Raw genomic sequence first — 21,517 nt, forward strand, 5'->3', positions numbered from 1 at the left:
ATAATATTTAAAAATACAAAAATGCAAACTATCATTGCCAACATTTCTTTAAGAAATTAACAAATTAAACAAATCATGAAAATGTATGGGTGTATTAAGGGACTTGAGTTAAGTAGCAGGGTTTCTGCAAGTTTTACGAAGGTAAATGTAAGAGTTTTTAAGACCTTTTTTGAAAAGACTCAATTAAAGGAACATTTTAGAAAAAAATTAGGGGAGCATGTTCTCTAAATGTAAATATCGAAGGAGTTGGAAAATGACTTCCAACTGATCTTTAAATTCCTTTTCATATATTTTATATATATATATATATATATATATATATATATATATATATATATATATATATATATATATATATATATATATATATATAAAAACTAAAATGGAAATAACTTTTACTGTACCTGACCACATATAAGTTTAACTGTATTCTGATCACACTGCACAAAAGTGATGTACTTCTGCAGTATTTTTGTCTTGTTTCCCAGTGCAAATGTATAAAAAAAAAAAAAAGTAAATTTATGATTTAATAAAAAGAGACAAATATCTGACATGGGCTTAGAAAAAAGAAAAAGAAAAAACACCTTCATTCAAAGCACAAACAAGATAATGAGCAAATTAAAGGATGTATAGATATTTGTATTGGAAAATAAGACATATTAACCTAGATATTCAATTATATTTTTCTATTTTAAATGATCTAGTTACTTTTATTATATTTTTTTGAAGAGCATGAAACATTTAACACCTTGACTTTATGAATGTAAAACTTTCTGCTCCAAATTAAAACCTTTCATAGCATTAATTTGTGAAAGGTAAAATTCAGACTTCTTAAGACCTGCAGAAGCCCTGAATATATGTGCACGTATTAAATATGACTTGAACCGCAGACATAATCAAGAACATTTAAGCATAAACATAACAAAAACTGCATGCTTAAACATTACAACAACGATTTACTGTCAAATCTTGACAATTCAGATCAACTTTGCTCATCTATTATGCTTTGTTTTCAGTTTGAACAGTTCAATCAATAAGATGGACTTTCGTATGGACAAATAATTCGTCACATTCATCTCATCACATCATTTAATGGGTGCAAAGAAAAAAAGAACCAACAAGACAAACTCAATCATCAGAAAGTGCAGGAGTTCATCAGCTCTTCTCTAGATCACATCTGCATTTTCTTAGACAGCGCTTCTGCTTCCTGTGAAGAAACACAAAGAAACCCATCGATTTAGTTCAAATCTGCAGTGCGAAGAGCTAGACTAGAGCATGTGTGTTCAACATCAGACAGGACATTAGCACCACAATCTCAGAGTAGACAGACACGGAACACGTGCGCTGCGAATAAAAGAGCCTTTATGACACCTACCTTTGAGCCTGGAGGCGCCGTCAAGCCCAGAAACGCATACACAGCATTGTCCTCGCGGGCACAGAAGAAAGCCTCGTAGTTCTGGAGTAAAAGAAAGCACTGCTCAGATCGTACAGTCTGTTTTGAGTCGGTTTGAATCAATCAATACACAAGGCACCAGTTAAAATGATATTGGTAAAAATACCTAATAATGAAAACAGAAGGAAACAGATTCCTTTTGATTGTTTTTAAAGTATTAGTGTCATGTCTAAATCACTTGTTTTTAAACCTGAAAATATGCAGGTCCTTCTCAAAAAATTATTTTAGTATATTACATTAATATTACAGTAGCATATTTCATCCGACCAATAAAAGAAAATACTTGGTGGGGAATCCTTTTGCAGAAATGACTGCTTCAGTGCGGCGTGGCATGGAGGCAATCAGCCTGTGGCACTGCTGAGGTGTTATGGAGGCCCAGGATGCTTCGATAGCGGCCTAAAGCTCATCCAGAGTGTTGGGTCTTGCGTCTCTCAACTTTCTCTTCACAATATCCCACAGATTCTCTATGGGGTTCAGGTCAGGAGAGTTGGCAGGCCAATTGAGCACAGTAATACCATGGTCAGTAAACCATTTACCAGTGTTTTTGGCACTGCCCTTACGAAAATTAACCATGGTTTTACTACAAATAAAACCAAAAAACCATGTTTACTGTAGTTAAACCATGGTAACCACAAATTAACCATGGTTTTGCTATATTAACCATAGTTTAACCATGGTATTTGTAGTAAATCTGTGGTTTTACAAATGGCAGTCAATACGCCAAAAAACCATGGGTTACTACAGTTTTACTATAATAAAACCATGGTTATTTTTCGTAAGGGTGTGAGCAGGTGCCAGGTCGTGCTGAAAAACAAAATATTCATCTCCATAAAGCTTTTCAGCAGATGGAAGCATGAAGTGCTCCAAAATCTCCTGATAGCTAGCTGCATTGACCCTGCCCTTGATAAAACACAGTGGACCAACACCAGCAGCTGACATGGCACCCCAGACCATCACTGACTGTGGGTACTTGACACTGGACTTCAGGCATTTTGGCATTTCCTTCTCCCCAGTCTTCCTCCAGACTCTGGCACCTTGATTTCCGAATGACATGCAAAATTTGCTTTCATCCGCAAAAATGTACTTTGGACCACTGAGCAACAGTCCAGTGCTGCTTCTCTGTAGCCCATTTCCTGCACACGCCTGTGCACGGTGGCTCTGGATGTTTCTACTCCAGACTCAGTCCACTGCTTCCGCAGGTCCCCAAAGGTCTGGAATCGGTCCTTCTCCACAATCTTCCTCAGGGTCCGGTCACCTCTTCTCGTTGTGCAGCGTTTTTTGCCACACTTTTTTCTTCCCACAGACTTCCCACTGAGGTGCATTGATACAGCACTCTGGTAACAGCCTATTCATTCAGAAATCTCTTTCTGTGTCTTACCCTCTTGCTTGAGGGTGTCAATGATGGCCTTCTGGACAGCAGTCAGGTCGGCAGTCTTACCCATGATTGCGGTTTTGAGTAATGAACCAGGCTGGGAGTTTTTAAAAGCCTCAGGAATCTTTTGCAGGTGTTTAAAGTTAATTAGTTGATTCAGATGATTAGGTTAATAGGTCGTTTAGAGAACCTTTTCATGATATGCAAATTTTTTGAGATAGGAATTTTGGGTTTTCATGAGCTGTATGGCAAAATCATCAGTATTAAAACAATAAAAGACCTGAAATATTTCAGTTGTTGTGCAATGAATCTAAAATATATGAAAGTTAATTTTTATCATTAAATTATGGAAAATAATTAACTTTTATAACAATATGCTAATTTTTTTAGAAGGACCTGTAATAAGGAATATTCTGTGTTAAAGTCTTTTTTAACAGTAGTATTATATCTAAATACTACAGAAATTTAATCATCTAATGTAAAAACACTAAATCACTGTATTAATTAAAGTTACCCTTATGAAAGCTACTAATTCACTCAATTCAGTGTAACTTTCTCTCTTTTGAATATTATTAGATCAAAACTTAGGAACTAAAACAGACTGTTTCAGGCAGAGAGTACAAAGTGCTGCAGCAGAGATGTACAGTATGAGAGAAAGATGGTGATTTATAAACTATTAACTACTACTAATGTATTCAACCCCCCCCTCCCTTTTTTTAAAAAAATAGGAAATTGTAAAAGAGCTTAATAGAGCATATACTGCAGTAGTTATATATTAGTTATATATTAGGCTGCTGCCACTTTAGGACCTACTGCACAGATACAAAGTCATTGTGTTATTTCAGAAAAACAAAATATACCAGTCTAGTAATACAGATTGATTTTACACTACCTTTATATCCTTTCGGGGAGCTTGAAAGTTAATATGGACAAAAACTGTTTAAATTCTTTAAAATATATGATTTTCTACTTTTTTATAGGGGGGGGGGTTATTATTATTACTTAATATTCCATATTGTTTGCTTCATGTAGTGTGAGCTACCACCCAGCACATAATATCTGTCATGAGTACAAACCCCACAGTATCTGTCCTCATTGAAGATCTGAGGAGGTAAAGGGTTCCCTGTCGCCGGTCGGGAATCCTCAGGGACATGTTCTCGCATCCACTTCCTGTTGTCCTCATCAGCTGCAATGTCGCGTTCCTCAAACTCAATCTTATTGACCGCCAAGAAACTCATGACATCCTGCTGCTGTTTCTTGATCTGAGGGAAACAGAAGATTAAATCACACGTTAAAATCAGTAGACAACAATGAAACCCGCCAAGCCTACGAAAGCTCGCCAGTATGGGGGGGGCGCTCTGGCTATATAAGGAGGCATTTGCCACATGATTCTCAGATTACTTCGACTGCAATGAAGACTGAGTCGTGCTGCTACATAGCATGGCTAGCAACGCAGTACTCGTTCCCACATTTCAGGGAACCGAGGTTACATTAAGTAACTGAGTATGTTACCTTTCGATATTACACTCGTACTGCGTCATGTTAGACGCATAAGGGAACACAGTACAATCGCGGCGTGCTAATGTAGTGGAATGACTGAGATATCAAACTTCCATAAGCAATCCATTGCCATAGAGAAGTTAACAATAATCCAAGTCTAAGACGAGGCATCACATAGACAGGGCTCTAGCCTCCAAAATTGTGTTCAAAACTTGCTCTGGGAGGCCGTTGTGCAGCCAGAGGTGCAAGGCCCATAGGTCAGGCTGAAATTGCCATACTGTCCAGTCTGCTTGAGAAAGGAGATTCCATCTCAGCAGGACAGTCCAAGGGGCTGCTAATCTACAGCTGAGTTAGCTCTGATAGCCTCAGCTGGTTCATCTAAAGAAAGGCCACAAGGAGAACCTTGTTTTTCTGTTCCCTTACTCACCTGATAACCTATGAGATCAGACTGATCGGGGGAAAAGCATAAAGAAGGAGGTTGGGCCAATCGTGGGCCAACACATCCTTGGTTTTTTTAGAAATAAATTGGGCAGTGAGAGTTGGCTTATGATGCGAAGAGTTCTACCTCGTCCTTACATTTATAAATTTTTTACATTTATTCATTTAGCAGACGCTTTTATCCAAAGCGACTTACAGATGAAGACAGTGGAAGCAATAAAAAACAACAAAAAGAGCAATGATATATAAGTGCTATAACAAGTCTCAGTTAGGTTAATTAACACAGTACACGTAGCATGAGATTTTAAATAGTATAATAAATAAAAAGAAAACAGAATAAAAAAAAGAATAGAGCAAGCTAGTTAGAGGTATTTACACACACACACACACACACACACATATAATTGCATAATAAATGAAAAGAAGATAGAATACAAAAAGATTAGAAAGGTAGTTCGATTTTTTAAGAATACAATTAGAATAGTGAGTGTTAAAGTTAGAGGGTCAAATAAAGATGGAAGAGATGTGTTTTAAGCCGATTCTTGAAGATGGCTAAGGACTCAGCTGCTTGGATTGAGTGCCTTGAATTTTATGCGAGCAGCTATTGGAAGCCAGTGCAAATTGATAAACAGAGGTGTGACATGTATCTTGCTGCCGCGTTCTGAATTAAATGTAAAGGTCTGGAAGACCTGCCAAGAGGGCATTGCAATAGTCCAGCCTGGACAGAACAAGAGCTTGAACAAGGAGTTCTGCAGCATGTTCCAAAAGAAAGGGCTTTATCTTTTTAATGTTGAATAAAGCAAATCTGCAGGATCAGACAGTTTTAGCAATGTGGTCTGAGAAAGTCAGCTGATCATCAATCATAAGTCCAAGGAGTTATGGTTGAAGTACCTAACTTGATGGTGAAATTGTGATGGAACGATGTGTTTGCTGGAATCACAAGCAGTTCTGTCTTGGCAAGGTTGAGTTGAAGGTGATGGTCCATCATCCAAGAAGAAATGTCTGTTAGACAAGCTGAGATGCGAATAACTACCGTCGGATCATCAGGATGGAATGAGAGGTAGAGTTGAGTGTCATTAGCATAGCAGTGGTATGAAAAGCCATGTTTCTGAATGACAGAACCTAATGATGCCATGTAGACAGAGAAGAAAAGTGGTCCAAGAACTGAGCCCTGAGGCACCCCAGTAGTTAGATGTTGAGACTTGGACACCTCACCTCTCCAAGATACTTTGAAGGACCTATCTGATAGGTAAGACTCAAACCATTGAAGTGTGGTTCCTGAGATGCCATTTGCCAGTAGGGTTGATAGGAGGATCGGGTGATTAACCGTGTCAAAAGTAGCAGACAGATCAAGCAGGATAAGTACTGAAGATTTGGATTCTGCTCTTGCCAGTCTTAGAGCTTCAACAACTGAGAGCAAGGCCGTCTCAGTTGAATGAGCCAGATTGGTTGCTGTCAGGGAGATTTTTGTGTGTGAGAAATGTAGAGGCTTGTTTGAACACAGCTCGTTCAAGTGTTTTGGCCTTGATGAAGATCTCCCAGATCTTCTAAAGCATTTGCGGATGGAGCATCCACTCCCGAGGGGACATTGATAACATGATAACATTTCCGGTTCTTGGTTCAATTTGCCCGGTACATGTGCTGCCCTCAGCAAGCTCTGAAGAGACACTTTGAGAAGAAGCCTCCCTTGCGATTTATGTAGGACACCACCACGGACATGTTGTCCAATTCGTATTAGCAATTAAACTGTCCTTCTGCAAGCCATCCCCATGGCCACGCCCTGTTCCATCCAACAGGAATTCGTCCCGGGGGCCAGGGCTGTTATACAAGCCTGACTCACCCTGATGTACAGGCGTCCATGACGCCACATGTTGTATAGAACTTGTAGATATTAATTCTGCCTCTGACTGGGCCAGAAGAAGCCAACTGTCAAGGTAGTTGAGAATGCAGTTTCCCAGTTGTCTCTGAGGTAAGAGAGCCATGTCCATGTAATTTATAAAAGTGCAAGGGGCTTTTCATGAGGGTGTGATTCAGGTGTCTGAGATAAATTTTAGGGATAAGGTAGTAGCGCCTGACTCGCTCTGAGCTGGGTGAACCATTTTTACGGCTCATAACACCAGCAAATTCATAATCTTTGTGAATCGCAAGTATTCAAGCAAATGCCAGTGGATTACATTGTTTTATTGTCTCCAACACCCAGTTTGGTACTAGTGTGGCCTCAGTGTGGGTGTGGCCTAGACGCATCCAATTTGAAGCTGTCAGTGATAATAATCATAGTTACAGCATTCTCTTTTAATCCGCCTATAAAGGATCAAGCCACATGTGTAACAGGAGTTTTGATGTTCTTTATGAGTAAATATTCTGGCAGATCAAAAATGCTGTGCATATTCACTGTATCAGATGAAGGGAGGGGCGGGGCCATCATTATTCAAGAAGGCAAGTCGCAAGCAAAGCAGAGCGAGACATATACTTTCGTAGTAAGAGCGCTCTGTCTCAGCAGCGCAGCATCACCGTGGACATGACCCAGGTGAGAGGTATGGTCAAATACAAAGCTGTCAGCGATGCAAATCATCGACAACAGTCTGCTCCAAACCTCCCAGGAGGATTGAGCCGCTCGACAATAAGCGGTGGTGATCCTCACAGTGGCAGATCAAAGAGTTGAGTGGAGAGCGATGCAAAAGGGGGCCATGTCGACATTAAATCACTGCAGCCTGATTGATCATACCCTCTAGTTTTGTCATTTCTATCTCCGAGTAACTGGGAAGTGAGAAACACAAGAGTGGGGGAGGAAGGGCTCAGCAACCCACACACAAATGTGAAGCTGCCCGCACTTTGCTTTGATCTGTATGGGAGGATTAAGTTGTTCATATAACGAGGTGCACTGTTCCTCCTGTATTAAACACACTAGCAGATAAAGCATGCACTATATGCGTTGAGGATTTCTCAAGTCTGATTGTTCAATCTGCAAACTCGTTGTTGCTTCCTCAGATGGTAACTGGGAGGAAAGAATCCACAGGGCCACCTTCTGTAAACGAACAGGGGTAAACTGCTTTCATGATAAAAGCAGCCCATCTGTGAGCACAGCCATAGTGACACACACACAAACTTGAAGCTGCCAGTGGCAGCATCCGCTCCGATCTACTTAGGAGGATAGAGCCGCTCGAAGTAAGATGGGCATTGATCCTACATTTGAGACACGTATTGAAGTGCAGTGGGGAGCGCGAGTACATGGGCTTAGTTCCCAGGCTTTGCTGTTTTTCTCTCAAAGGCTCGCTGAGAGAGGAGAAATGTGAGAGCAGGGCTGTTAAGTGAAAAGCGGACCGTGAGTGGAGGGGAGCGAGACTCATGCTCGAGTAAGCATTCTGTCTCAGTAACCACATAGCTCACTTCCCACTTGCAATGGAGAGAGAGCACACAGGCACAATGCCCTCATGAGATCAGTCAGACCGATTGTTTATTCCCTGACTCTGCTCAGGTGGAGAAGAGCAAGAGTCTTGCTCGAGTGAGCATTTCATCTCAGTAAGCGCTTAGCTCCCTGCCCTTCTGGGGTGGATCCGAGTGCAACAGGGAAAGCGAGCACATGGGTACAGTGCCGCCATCCAATTGCTCAGACTCGGTTGCTTAGCTCCCTGACTCCACTGTTTCTCTTTCCAAGGCTCACTGAGAGAGGAGAAACGGGAGAGCGGGGCTGCCTCCAGTGGAGAGATCAAAGAGTTTTAATGTTTTATGTGTTTAATGTTTAATGTGCATCTCAGAAAATGCTTTATTTAAAACCCCAACTGAATGGCCCTTAAAAGCACTTAATTCATCTGTCAATTTTATTATCATTGTTCAGAGTACGTGTACAGACAGAGAAACAATGGGTAATAATTAAATTCTTATTTTTTGATGTATGCATTGAATTCTATGCATTTAAAAAGTACAAATATTTTTTTCTAAAAAAGGAAACTTAGTTGTTCATTTTAAGAGACCCAGGAGTCTTATTTTCTCTTACATAATTAATATTGCACTTTAATTAAGCAAAAACACATTTTATCCGATTACTCGATTACTCAAATTTTTGGTATAATACTCGATTACTAAAATATTAAATAGATACAGCCCTATCTCAGAGATATCGTTGCTTGTCGTAACCCGTGTCTGAAGCATACATTGAAAAAACACCAACTTGTTGGCTGGCGGCAGCTAATTTCTTCTGAGCGTGATTCTGACACCCCTCCCCCTCTCCACCGGAAAAACTCGAAGAATCACGAACGTATATAAGCGGCAGGTTTATTAGGAAAAATATAAACGTAAAAAAAAAAAAGAAACTTAGGAGAATCAATGATTTGTGAACGACTTATTACCATAGTGTAAATAATATGTACTTTAATTATGTAATCCATAAAAAAGTAACTGTAGTCTTATTACGAGTATTTTAAAAAGTAGTTTACTCTAATTACAAGTACTTGAGTTTTGGAATCTGATTACATAATCCAGATTACATGTAATCCATTACTACCCAGCTCTGCACAGGGGCTACCGCTAGCTTACACATAAGCTTGCTGAAAGAGCTGTCTCGACAGTTCTCTAGTAGCAACACCCTGTTTAGATAGGTATCCGAGGATACATAGGTGGAGTGGCGCCCAAGATGAACAGGGCTTTTACCAACTCAAGAAAGGGCATGAAGCAACCGCGCGAAGCCCTCACCATATAGGATTTTAGAAAGAACGCAGAATACTAGCGTGCGACTTACCACAGTGTTGTTTTCAGAAAGAGTGCAAAGACTTCACGTGCACACTTACCATAGCATGGATTTTCAAATACTGTTCTAAGGAGGGGCTCTCGTTGCACTCTGATAGAGCAGCTCATAGATGGAATGTTGCATCTCAAAACAGTATGATTGATAGTCATCAACTTGATCAATGGAAACAATACTGGAGCGCTCTGGGGAAAAAACAGAGAACTCAGTCTCATATGAGAAGAGAACTCCGGGCTCAAAGTAGCGCGCTCATAGGTCCCCTTTTTTGGAAAAAGGGTAGCGCTGCTAAATTATCACGAGAATCACCCATATAGCCCCTCATGTTGAGGGAAGCGATGCCTGAGGTGTATAAACAAATACACACTGGCTGAATGGAGCCCAAGGAACCAAGGTCTAATCATCTCAAGAAAGGGAACGAAGCGGAGCGCGTAACCCATATCGTAAAATATTTCAGAAAAGTTTGCAGAATCTTGAATGCAAACTTACCACTTGTGGATTTTTAGAAAGTGCGCAAAGTGTTCACGTGCACACTGACCACCATGTGGTTTTGAGAAAGTACACAAAGTTTAGCGCTGAATCTCACGGGAGAGATAAGCTCAGTTTTACAAACCTCGGGCGAGAGGAGCATCACCTGAGGCGCATATACAAGAAGACTTCTGTAACTGCCACCTCCACTTCCCGCTAAATGCGACAGCACCTCAAGCGGCCAGGAGACCTTTTGGGGGTAACCTGGCTGGACATCCATTAAATTCCCTGCAGTGCTGTGCCAGGCCTGATGATCAAGGAGGCTCCCTCAGAAACCTGTGATCTCAGCCGCCTAATACCGGAACATGAAGCCAGATGACTGGTGCTGGCGAGTGTTTAGTAAACACTGTAACTGAGCACTGCAAAGGAAACTCACAGAGTTTATTAGTAGACATGTAACCACCAGCAATTAAATACACATATGTATATACAGAGAGGGTTACATTTACTGACCCACCCTCCTGTGCTGGCTCAAGGGACGCCTCCTTTTAGTCCAGACCATCAGTCAGGTGGTGGCTATTAGGGATGAGCGTTTTCCGCAAATATCAAATTCGAATATTCGTTTATTTAAATTAAGTTTAATGAGACAGACGTTATTTTTCAGCAACATTTATTGTTTCCGTCATTTTTAACAAGCTTACACACAGTAAGCTTGAACATTACACATCGTGTTTTGTAGCTGAAAACCTTTAACAATGCGTGCAAACAAACAGAAGTACAGATTAAAAGCAAAAAAAAAGCGTAAAGCAGCCTGCAGCAATTAGGCTACTGTAGAACGTAGCATACACTTAACTTTTTTTAACTTTTAAACTGTCAGCAAATCTTTTTTGCTTTTTATTTTCTATTGTTTTACATGTTCTTGTTAAGAAACACAGGCATGTAAACATGATCTGGGGAAAGTCGGCTCCTTAGTCTGTTAACAGTAAGGCCGGCCACGGAGAAAACGCGCTCTGACGGTACAGACGTGATCGGGACTCACAAATAACGGTGTGCTAAGCGAATTAGCTTTGTGAAGCGCTTCGTATTTTCATTTCACCACTGAATGGGATCCTCATCTGGTGGAATACATGACTCCTGTAAGAACTGTTCCCACTCGTCTCTGCTGGACTCTCTGTAATCATCACTGAAGAACTGTCTCAGCCTTTTCCGACGAGTGGGCATTGCATCCTCTTTATCGTTAGTGACGACGGCTGCATCCGCACTACTTGCATCAAGGAAAATGTTCTGATAATGTTCAAAAAAGTTTTTTTTTCTTACTTCTCTCATGTTTTCATCGAGAAACCTGAGATGTTTGTGCCAAGGGTCTAGGGCAGACGCAAGAAGAGGAGTTTTCACTGCATTCTCCAAGTTAGCTGTGTTTATTTGTTGCTTGAGAGATGGCGCAACAATGTTCTTAAATTCGGTCACTTTCTGTGATTCTCCACGGCATATTTGAAGTACTGTAGAAGACCGCAGTTCTTAGGGGCTGTGCACATATAGCATGTTTTGCGCGCTCAAGTTCGCTATTTCCAATGTAGGCGCGCGGTAGACACACTCATAATGGAAGCGACGCGGTCGTGATGCGCACGCGGTGCAACGTGCCCATTTTTTTCCAGCCGCGACCGCACCGCATCGAGTTAAAAACATCTCAACTTTTCAGAATTTTTTTTGCGAAATTCGAATATAATTTTTATTTATCGAATAATTAGAGCAGAACGAAAATTTGAATGTTCGACTATCCGTGCACACCCCTAGTGGCTATGAACATTGAACCATAAAAACATTATAGGTCCAGCATAGGAGACTGTTATGTGAGAGGTTTCCACCTAATCTCTATCAGGTGGAGAGCTGGTGGTTACAGGGGAATTAGGAAGGGGAGGATAAAAGCAGAAGTTAACCGTCTGAAGTCGATTAACACATATACACGTTATGAGGCTATTTTCTCCTGATAACCTCTTAGACTCCAGAGGGTTAAAAATCTCCAAAGGGAACGAGTGGATACCTCGGTATTGCTCTGATTCGGATGAGAATGCTGCCTCGTCTAGATCATACCCCTTAGGTTCTGCTTACCTCCTCGTGACCCACGATTCCTCTAACCCCTGCCCGCAGGTGGGGGAGGAGTGCGATTTGCGTCACTAGCCTTCTGTGCCCATCTTTGATCCTCAGATCGAGACAGGCCAGGACACCTATGTTGGACACCTGGCCCTTCGTGGAACGAAGGATCTGAAAGTAGCAGAGTGCGCCTTCATCTCCCTGAACTTCTCAAATTGCCGTCACAACGGAAATACCGAAAAGTTCAGAAGGCGAAACCTGAGCATCGAGCAGAAAGCATTTTCTTTCCTCCCGATGTCTGCTAGGTTCATCCACAGAAGTCTAGCATGGTGAGAGATCCGTGGTGCGGCGCAGCTCAGCTACCTGATCAGAAAAAGGCCACTGCCTCTAACCAGGTCTCTTAGCAGATCAGTCTGATATGCTTGAAGCACCAGCATTGTGTGTAATATAGCCACAGCCTGACCAGCTATTGCGTATGCATTGCCATTTAAGCGAGATGATTTTCTGGCTTAGATGGCAAGGAGGGAGATTAAGAGAGGATGTTTCCCCTGCAGAAAGAAAAAAAAATTCCACAGATAAAAATTATTTATTAATTATTTATAAAACATTTTGCTCTTTTTACAGGGGGCATTCCCTCATAGCCGCTTTCGCGCATCACCTCGATGTTGGCAGATTACTTTCATGCCGAAACCGATGGATGTGAAAAGAAAACAGCATCTTTCATTTCTTTTTAATCTCTGTATGGAGATCATGCACAAATGAAAGGCTCACCTGAGCTGGAGGGTTCTGGTCAAAAGGTAATTTTCACTCAATAACCTCCAACAGCTATACATACGCAGGGCAGGAGAATTGAGAAGGCTCAGCCTCAGTTTCTCCATAATCCTCAAATGTCTCCTGCTTTTCCTGGGTAAAAACCCCACAGAGCACTAACCTCAGTATCCGAAAGTCCTAAAGATATCATCCTTCCGAGGCTCTCTCGTCCGCCGCCCTTTTTTTTTTTTTTTTTACGACCGCAAAAGGGAAAGTCCCTCTTTAAACCATTCAGACAGATCCACCTGTATTCTCATGAGCTCATTCTCTTCCACGCCTCAGTACTGACAGATCTTGAACCATGGGAAGCAGATGGCTGCCCTTTTTTTCTCCCTTTTCTTTCAGAAGAGAGATGAACGAGAGCGGAGCTTTTTCTATTGAAAAAACGCTCACAATGCAAGCAGACTTAAAGACATCGCGTGCGTGCTCTTCACCCAAACAATGATGCAAAGATCGCATGTGTCATCGGGTGTCAAATAACGCAGTCTAAACGCTTGATAGTTGTCGCCATGATAAGCCGAGAAAGATCGCCCTTAACGGTTCATTCAGATGCATGCTTCAAACAAAACAGTCAGTGAAGATGAAGAAGATAATGACGTGCTCTCCTGGTGCTTATTTATAGTCATGCCTTCTAGTGACGTCGGAGGCTGTCGCTGGCCAACAAGTTGGTGTTTTTTTAATATATCCTTAAGACACAGGTCACGATGAGGTGTTCCCCAAAGTGCCCCCTAGAGGACGCAGTTCGAAGTTCCCTCGAAAGGGAACTGTGTCAACATAGACAGAAATCAGAAGATTTATTTGCAATGCCATCCATCCATCCATCATCTTCCACTTATCCGGGGCCGGGTCGCGGGGGCAACAGTCTAAGCAGAGACGGCCAGACTTCCTTCTCCCTTGCCACTTCTTCCAACTCTTCCGGGGGGACTCTGAGGCGTTCCCAGGCCAGCCGGGAGACATAGTCCCTCCAGTGTGTCCTAGGTCTTCCCCGGGGCCTCCTCCCGGTGAGACGTGCCTGGAACACCTCCCTGGGAAGGCGTCCAGGAGGCATCCGAAATAGATGCCCGAGCCACCTCTCGATGTGGAGGAGCAACGGATCTACTCTGATCTCCTCCCGAGTGACCGAGCTTCTCACCCTATCTCTAAGGGAGCGTCCAGCCACCCGACGGAGAAAGCTCATTTCGGCCGCCTGTATCTGGGATCTTGTACTTTCGGTCATGACCCACAGCACATGACCATAGGTGAGAGTAGGAACATAGATTGACCGGTAAATCGAGAGCTTTGCCTTACAGCTCAGCTCCTTCTTCACCACGACAGACCGGTACAGCGACCGCATTACTGCAGAAGCTGCACCGATCCGTCTGTCAATCTCACGTTCCATCCTTCCCTCACTCGTGAACAAGACTCCAAGATACCTGAACTCCTCCACTTGAGGCAGGAACTCTCCACAAACCTGAAGTGGGCAATCCACCCTTTTCCGACTGAGAACCATGGCCTTGGACTTGGAGGTGCTGATTCTCATCCCAGCCAATTCACACTCGGCTGCAAACCATCCCGGTGCACGCTGAAGGTCCTGGTCTGAGGAGGCCAACACGACAACATCATCCGCAAAAAGCAGCAATGAAATCATATGGTCCCCAAACCGGACACTCTCCGGCCCTTGGCTGCGCCTAGAAATTCTGTCCATAAAAATTATGAACAGAACCGGTGACAAAGGGCAGCCCTGCCGGAGTCCAACATGCACCGGGAACAGGTCTGACTTACTGCCGGCAATGTGAACCAAGCTCTTGCTCCGGTCATACAGGGAACGAACAGCCCTAAGTAGGGGGCCGCCGACCCCATACTCCCAGAGCACCCTCCACAGGATGTCACGAGGAACACGGTCGAATGCATTCTCTAAATCCACAAAACACATGTGGACTGGTTGGGCAAACTCCCATGAACCCTCCAGCACCCTGGAAAGGGTATAGAGCTGGTCCAGTGTTCTGGGACGAAGACCACACTGTTCCTCCTGAATCCGAGGTTCCACTATCGGCCGAATTCTCCTCTCCAGTACCCTGGCATAGACTTTCCCGGGGAGGCTGAGAACCACTTTATTTGCAATGGATTAAAAAAAGAGAGCAAGGACAATGTCTTCTCATTTCAGAAGAAAGCGACTTGAGCCCTGGTGGCTGAAGTATGGACAAATCAGGAGCGTCATTCAAATGTTACATAACTAACAGTATGTGGAGCACAACAGTATTCTCAAAGTCAATCCCTGGAGGGTCTGCGTAGTTTAGATCAGGGGTGGCATAAGGGGTGGGCTAAGGGGGCTGGAGCCCCGAATGTTTTCAGTATGTTTTTATTACCACCATGCCATCAATGAATTTTCATGCCCAATAAAGTAATTTATATTAGAACTTAAATAAATAAAAAAATATCTCTCGACTCTCAGGTCAACAGTGTTTGTCAATTTACGCGTTGTCATTCACACCCGACGAAAACCGCCCACTGAGTCTAGTGCTTCTGACTGACATGGAAACTGACCAACCATGATGAGCGTCTGTACGATCCAGCCAATGAAATGAGATCTTTTGGAGACAAGCGGTTTGTTGGTGTGTAGTATTTTACTAGATCAATTAATTTTGAAAATTAAAATGGACATTTCAAAATTCTTCAAAAAGAGGAAGTAAAACACCCCCAGGCAACACTTGAACGTAGTATCATAGTATTATATTTATTTTTCGGTTTTAAATTGTGTCTGATTTAACGTTACATTTTGAACATCTAACAGTTAACGGTTGCGCAGCACAGTCTCTAGGACACACACACACAGAGAGAGAGAGAGAGAGCGGTTATAATGTTTGGTTAGCACGGTATATGGCAGACTTTTCGTGTCAGGGCAACAATGCAATAAACAAGATAATAAAAAAAGACATATTTCGCTAAGGAAATGGTTCCAAACAAAGCATGTTGTTGTGCTCTGCAGCAACACAGCGGTATTTACTGAATAAATTTGCTTGAGTAAATTATTCACTGACCCATTCATAAAAACAGTTGCTTTCTTTTTGTCTGAATGAATCATCCATTTCTAACGAATCCATTTATTAAATGACTGACCGACTCACTCATTAAGGCTGTGGCATACCGCCACCTAGTGGCAAAGTACCATTCAATTTTTTTTCATAATTTCATATTTCTGTATTCCAAATTTTATATTTGATGGATTTTTCTGGGCTAAGCCCCGGATCTCCACTCACCCTAGAACCGGCCCTGGTTAAGATTCAACCCTTCTTACACACACCTGATCCAACTAATCAAGTCTTTCGGGCTTATTTGAAAGCTACGTGGTATGCGTGTTGAAGCAGGATTCGAACAGAACTCTGCTCCAGGAACTGAGTTTGACACCCCTGATCTAACTCACCAAATTAGGAAGAGTTTGAGCCAAATAAGCTGTTGGAGGAAGAGCTGTCTCTGCCGTTGCCATCAAAACCCTGCAAATACTGCGATTTAACTTTTCAACAGTTATGATGCAAATAAAAGGTATTCAGCTAAACTGAGTCTGTTCTTAAGCATTTCCCTGTCCAGGTGAATGCACCTGTTTGTTGTTTTTGGAGAAGTTTTGAGCAGAAGTGGTTATTTCCAGCAAACTGATGTCAGAGGAAGCGGTTACATTAACTGTCAACTTCAACACCATATTTAGAGTTCGCAGGGACTCACTGTTTATGTGAACAAAAGACTACTGTCGTCTCTAGCAGTAGTGCTGACACTGCATTTGTTAAAAAATGTTTGCAAACTACCTATAATAAAAACACAGCTAGCCTCTCCGCGATTATCATATTTTCTGCCAAAATCTCACAGTATTTAGTGTCACAGTTATTGTTGTTGCTACACTAAAGCTCTGGTAATTTGATATGCGTCAGCAAAGACGTCATAAAAATAATTAAAACAATTAAAACAAAGTCAATAATCTTGGACTCTTCTTGCACTGTCTGATTCTATAATGAGTTTGCTGCTGTAACAGTTTGTTGTTGTATTAAGTCGTTTTCCTAAGGATGTCTGGTCAGATCAGATCTGAATCTCTTACCGATGTCGATCCGGAGGAGGTCGCGATGTAAACTTTAATCACCATGATGCAGATTATCCTGGGGTCTCACGTTGACTCGGTGAGGATCTGAGCTGTGCCCCGTGTCTCAGTGTCTCAGTCTGTCCTCATTCTCCGCCTCTGAACTCTTCAACTCCTCCTGCTTCATCTCAAACACCGCGGAGAATCAAAGGCGTGCTTTTAATGACACGCAGCTCTCTCAAACAACTTCTAGCAATAAGTTACAGAGTGTGACTGTATGCACTCTAGAAATCGAGTTTCATTTATCGACATTACATGCAAGCGTTATCATAATGGACACTTTTCCTTCAGTTCACACTGGAGTTTTAGTTAAAGCAGTTTCGAGAAACAACTGTGGCACTTGTGTTTCTGTGTATTAATGGTTTCCAGAGATAATGCAGCTGGTTGAAATTGTTTTTACTTCGCCCCAGGTTGTGTGTGTGTGTGTGTGTGTGTTAATAATGTCATCTGCAGGCTTGCAAAACAAACCCTAAAACCCGACTCGACTGCAGGGCGCCACCTTGAGTACAGAACTCGCAGAAACAAATCATCCCGTGACTAAACAACACACAAAAAAAAAAAAACTGTCGACATTTCTAATAAATACCGGCTCTTCGGTTCTCAGCGCTGATTGGTCTAACTAGCCATCAGTCAGGCTTAAGCCACTCCCCTCGCTGTGATGCTCCTCCGTGTTTAATACTGAGTTAAGTGTAGTGAGCCAAGCAACTATATTCCGAGATCTCTTCTAAAGCAGCTATTTTTCTCATCGTGTTTCGCAGAATCTTTTAGGAGCCCAACATGCCTAAAAGCAAGGTACCCGCGCGCACACGCACTCCTGCATCAGGGAGGCGTTGTTCTGAACTGAGTCATATTCGTGTGGTTTATTTATTCACTGCATATGCAATGTCTAGATCTGCACACATTGAAAATATTTAACACTGCCATCCACGCCGCATGTTTATCATCTCGTACAGTTAAGCGCAGTGTGTGTGATTGCGCGCTTAAGTTTGTTTTGTGCTTTCATCGCTAGATTAGTCAGCCATGCTGTGCACGAAGAAACGCTCACAAAACCAACCACGAAACACCCACTCCTACGAAATATGACCTGTGCAGTGTTAAAGACTTAACTGATTGAGAACACGGTCACATGGACAATAACAGTGTTATTATGTTTTAGTCTTTGTTCTCGTGAGCAGATATGTGTAGTGGTGCTCATATGCCGACAGATGGCGCTGTTAGATCCTCCTCTCACATATCACACAGGGGTTGGTTGTGCTATTAATAAAGGATGGTTGAGTTGAACTGAACTCAACTGAGTTTACTTGAACATACCACTGGGCTCCTTTATATATATATATATATATATATATATATATATATATATATATAATGTATAAACACACACAAATGAAATCAGTTTTTGTTTTCTTCTTTATTCACAGAAAACAGACAGGGATGCAAAGGATGAGGTAAAATATTTTCATATGTAAACTGCTAAAATGACACTTGATAACTTTGTGTTTTTTATTGAAATAGTTCCCCTTTGGTTACAGTTGTGGTCATTTTTTATACTTTTATGTGTCACTTTTTCAGCCTCAGAGGAGATCTGCTCGTTTATTGACAGTACGTATAATGACATTTTTAGATTGTGTGCGCGCGCGCGCGTGTGTGTGTGTGAGAGAGAGAGAGAGAATGAGTGAGTAAGTGTGTGTGTGTTTATAAAAAGGTTGCTAAATAGACTGGTTACAGAAATTATCTGAAATTCACCATCTAAAAGTCCCATTTTGTCTCTTCTGGCTTTGTTTCAAATCAGTGGAACAATGTCTTAATATATACATAGATCAAGTATATTTTTATCTCAGTTGTTTTTCATTCATAGAGACCAGCTCCTGTGAAGGCCGGACCCAAACCAAAAAAGACAGCTAAGGTAAAATCTGATATCTAACAAACCATAAATAAAACTTTTACATCAGAACAGTGTTAGTTAGTTAATTTTTCTAGGTGAGTCCATTTTTTTTCTTTGTTACAGCATTCAAAGTACTGTTATCAAGAGTTTACACATGCAAATATTCTTACACACTGCTGCCAATGATTCACTTCCTCTGCAGAAAGACAAAGCAGCCACTGTCAAAAAGGAGGATAAAAAGAGCAAGGTGAAGGCCAAGGAGAGCTCCGAGTCTACAGCCAATGAGGAGAACCACTCTGAGAACTGAGGCCAAGAACAATGCAGTGTGTTATTATCAGACTTTATACAGAAACACTAGAGTCACGCAAATTTTTTAATAAGCTCATTTTACTTTTCACTTTTTGTTGACCGTAAGGAATAAAATAATTGAATCACTGTTACATTGGGATATTACATCTAGTACATCTTTTGACATGGGAAAAATCATAAAAATTCTTAATGATTTCTTTCTCTCAACCCATCCTCAGGTAACAGACTCAAAAAGAAACGAAGGAAGCCGAGTCGGAGTCAACACTGCCGTCGCAGCTCATCACTCCTAGTGTTGTGTCATTGTCAACCTCCAATGCAGAGAACAGAAATATTTTTATCAGTGGTTTTAAAAGTATCAGCATTGATTTTTAGCACAAACTGAAGCTAAATGCTGAGCACCTTGTAGATTTGCAGTGATTGTTTCTGTGAGAATGCCACACTTAAGGTATTTTTAAATGCCATTTATTGTTACTGATAACTTATTTGGTCTAGCTAGAAAAATCATGCATCATCAAGTTTTCATAAAACATGGCTGAGGGAAATTGACTTTTTGTTTAGTAATGTGTCCTAGATTTTAGTGTATTATTCATAAGAGTTTGGGGGGGGGGGGGGGTCACAACCTGTAAGCAGAAATTTGAGAGAACTAATATATTTCAGAGTACCTTGCAAAAATTTCAATCTAAAAGTTAAAAATGGCAGCTTATTAAATATGTTTTCATGCAAATTGTAATTTTTTTACCATGTGATTCTGACATGTTGAAGTCTGCAGGTTATGATGTACACTCTCTGATGTTGCGGTGTCTGCTAATAAAGAAAATAGTGGAATTTTCCACACTTTTGCCTCTTCCTATTTTAGATTCTTTTTAAAAAGGAACACTTTAGCTTATTCACAGTATCCTCCAGAGTTAGATAAGTCCATACATACCTTTTACATTTCTGTGCGTTCTATAAGTGTTATTTGACCCACCCACCGCTAGCCTAGCTTAGCGCAAAGACTGAATGTAAATGGATACTGTTAGCATAGTAATCCCAATAAGTGACAAAATAATGCAAACATTTTCCTATTAACATGTTGTGATCTGTATAGTCACAGTGTGTACAAATAACAAGGCTATATGAGACAGACCATTTTTAATCATATAAATACTGGGAACTATATTCTCACTAGGTGTAGGAGCACAGCTAACATTACTTGGGCGGAGTGGCTACTTGGGCGGAGTGATTAGTGCAGCACACGAGACGCGCTGTTGATGGTTCCATAAACAAAACAAGTGACTAGCTAGACGTGACTCGTGATCATGGCTGACTTTGAGGAATTGTCAGACTGTGTACTGTGTATCAAACCAAGACCCAGAAGCATAGCTGAGCTTGAGGAACATTCACCAAACTTCACAAAGAAGATTCTGTCTTTAAAATAAGATTAAAAGTGTTTCATCTCATACCAACACTTCTGTAAATTGAGCAATATGAATGTTATGGTTCACTGTGTCAAAAGCAGAACTAAGAGCTAAAAGAACAAGAACTATGGGGTAACCAGTGTCAGTAGTCACAAACACATCATTAAAAAAGATTACCAACTCAGTCTTTGTAGAATGAATTATATTTTCAAAATCTAGAATGTAATACTTCAAATATGTTATCCAGTACACTTTAACAAAGCCTGGAGCTGGAGACTGACACAGACCAAACTAGACACACCTGAACAGAATGACACAGACACAAACAGGCCGTTTCTCAATACCAAGAACACAATGTTCGGACTTGGGTCCTTTGCAAGTCCAACTCGGCAGTGTGAACTACTGAGGTCACAAGTCTGGAAATCCTGCAAATGGAACAGCAGTGTACTTGGTAACTTCAGTCAGCTCGCCTTGGCCACTCTGGTTATCTTCACTGTATGCATTTATAATACAACGAAATATGATATCAAAAACACTGCCTCTTTTCGTTTTCATTTAAACATATTAATAGCCACAAAAAAAATGTAGTTCAGGCAAGGAAATAATAATAATAATAATAATAATATGTGTGTGTGTGTATATATACACACACACACACACACACACACACACACACACACACACACACACACACACATATATATATATATATATATATATATATATATATATATATATATATATATATATACATATATATATAATTTTTTTATTATTATTATTTCTTTTTTTTTCGTTCAGGAGACTGTAAAAACCCAACCCTTTGAAATTAATATTATCTTGTTTGAATGAATATTATCTAGTTGTGCAAGTGTTTTTGTTTGTTCCCTGCATTTCGAAGATGCTTGTTCACAAGGCCCAGTTTGACGACGGATTTGCACATCGTTTATTTCT

The 21,517-nt window shown here is 41.2% G+C and overlaps 2 protein-coding genes across 2 annotated transcripts; one reads left to right on the forward strand and one right to left on the reverse strand.

The window, feature by feature from the left end:
* Positions 1-1,062: 1,062 nt before the first annotated feature.
* Positions 1,063-17,149, reverse strand: LOC113113434 (SH3 domain-binding glutamic acid-rich-like protein). The gene is made up of 4 exons (XM_026279613.1): positions 16,934-17,149; positions 3,902-4,087; positions 1,376-1,456; positions 1,063-1,207 (listed from the first exon to the last, which is right to left on the reverse strand). The coding sequence occupies exons 1-4, from the start codon at positions 16,976-16,978 to the stop codon at positions 1,172-1,174; spliced, it is 348 nt and encodes a 115-aa protein (XP_026135398.1). The 5' UTR covers positions 16,979-17,149; the 3' UTR covers positions 1,063-1,171.
* Positions 17,150-17,600: 451 nt separating this feature from the next.
* Positions 17,601-19,991, forward strand: LOC113113435 (non-histone chromosomal protein HMG-14A-like). The gene is made up of 6 exons (XM_026279614.1): positions 17,601-17,764; positions 18,394-18,420; positions 18,545-18,574; positions 18,831-18,878; positions 19,060-19,180; positions 19,385-19,991. The coding sequence occupies exons 1-5, from the start codon at positions 17,750-17,752 to the stop codon at positions 19,162-19,164; spliced, it is 225 nt and encodes a 74-aa protein (XP_026135399.1). The 5' UTR covers positions 17,601-17,749; the 3' UTR covers positions 19,165-19,180; positions 19,385-19,991.
* Positions 19,992-21,517: the final 1,526 nt, after the last annotated feature.

Source organism: Carassius auratus, chromosome 14 (assembly GCF_003368295.1).
Source record: "Carassius auratus strain Wakin chromosome 14, ASM336829v1, whole genome shotgun sequence".
Lineage (NCBI taxonomy): Eukaryota > Metazoa > Chordata > Actinopteri > Cypriniformes > Cyprinidae > Carassius > Carassius auratus.

Excerpts from the sequence above, each read along its gene's own strand:
- LOC113113434 (XM_026279613.1), bottom strand. The coding sequence starts at position 16,978 with ATGGTGATTAAAGTTTACATCGCGACCTCCTCCGGATCGACATCG. Across the intron at positions 4,088-16,933 it reads CCTCCTCCGGATCGACATCG|ATCAAGAAACAGCAGCAGGA; the intron begins GTAAGAGATTCA and ends TGTTTCCCTCAG. Across the intron at positions 1,208-1,375 it reads CGGCGCCTCCAGGCTCAAAG|GAAGCAGAAGCGCTGTCTAA; the intron begins GTAGGTGTCATA and ends GTTTCTTCACAG.
- LOC113113435 (XM_026279614.1), top strand. Across the intron at positions 18,421-18,544 it reads ACAGGGATGCAAAGGATGAG|CCTCAGAGGAGATCTGCTCG; the intron begins GTAAAATATTTT and ends TCACTTTTTCAG. Across the intron at positions 18,575-18,830 it reads GATCTGCTCGTTTATTGACA|AGACCAGCTCCTGTGAAGGC; the intron begins GTACGTATAATG and ends TTTCATTCATAG.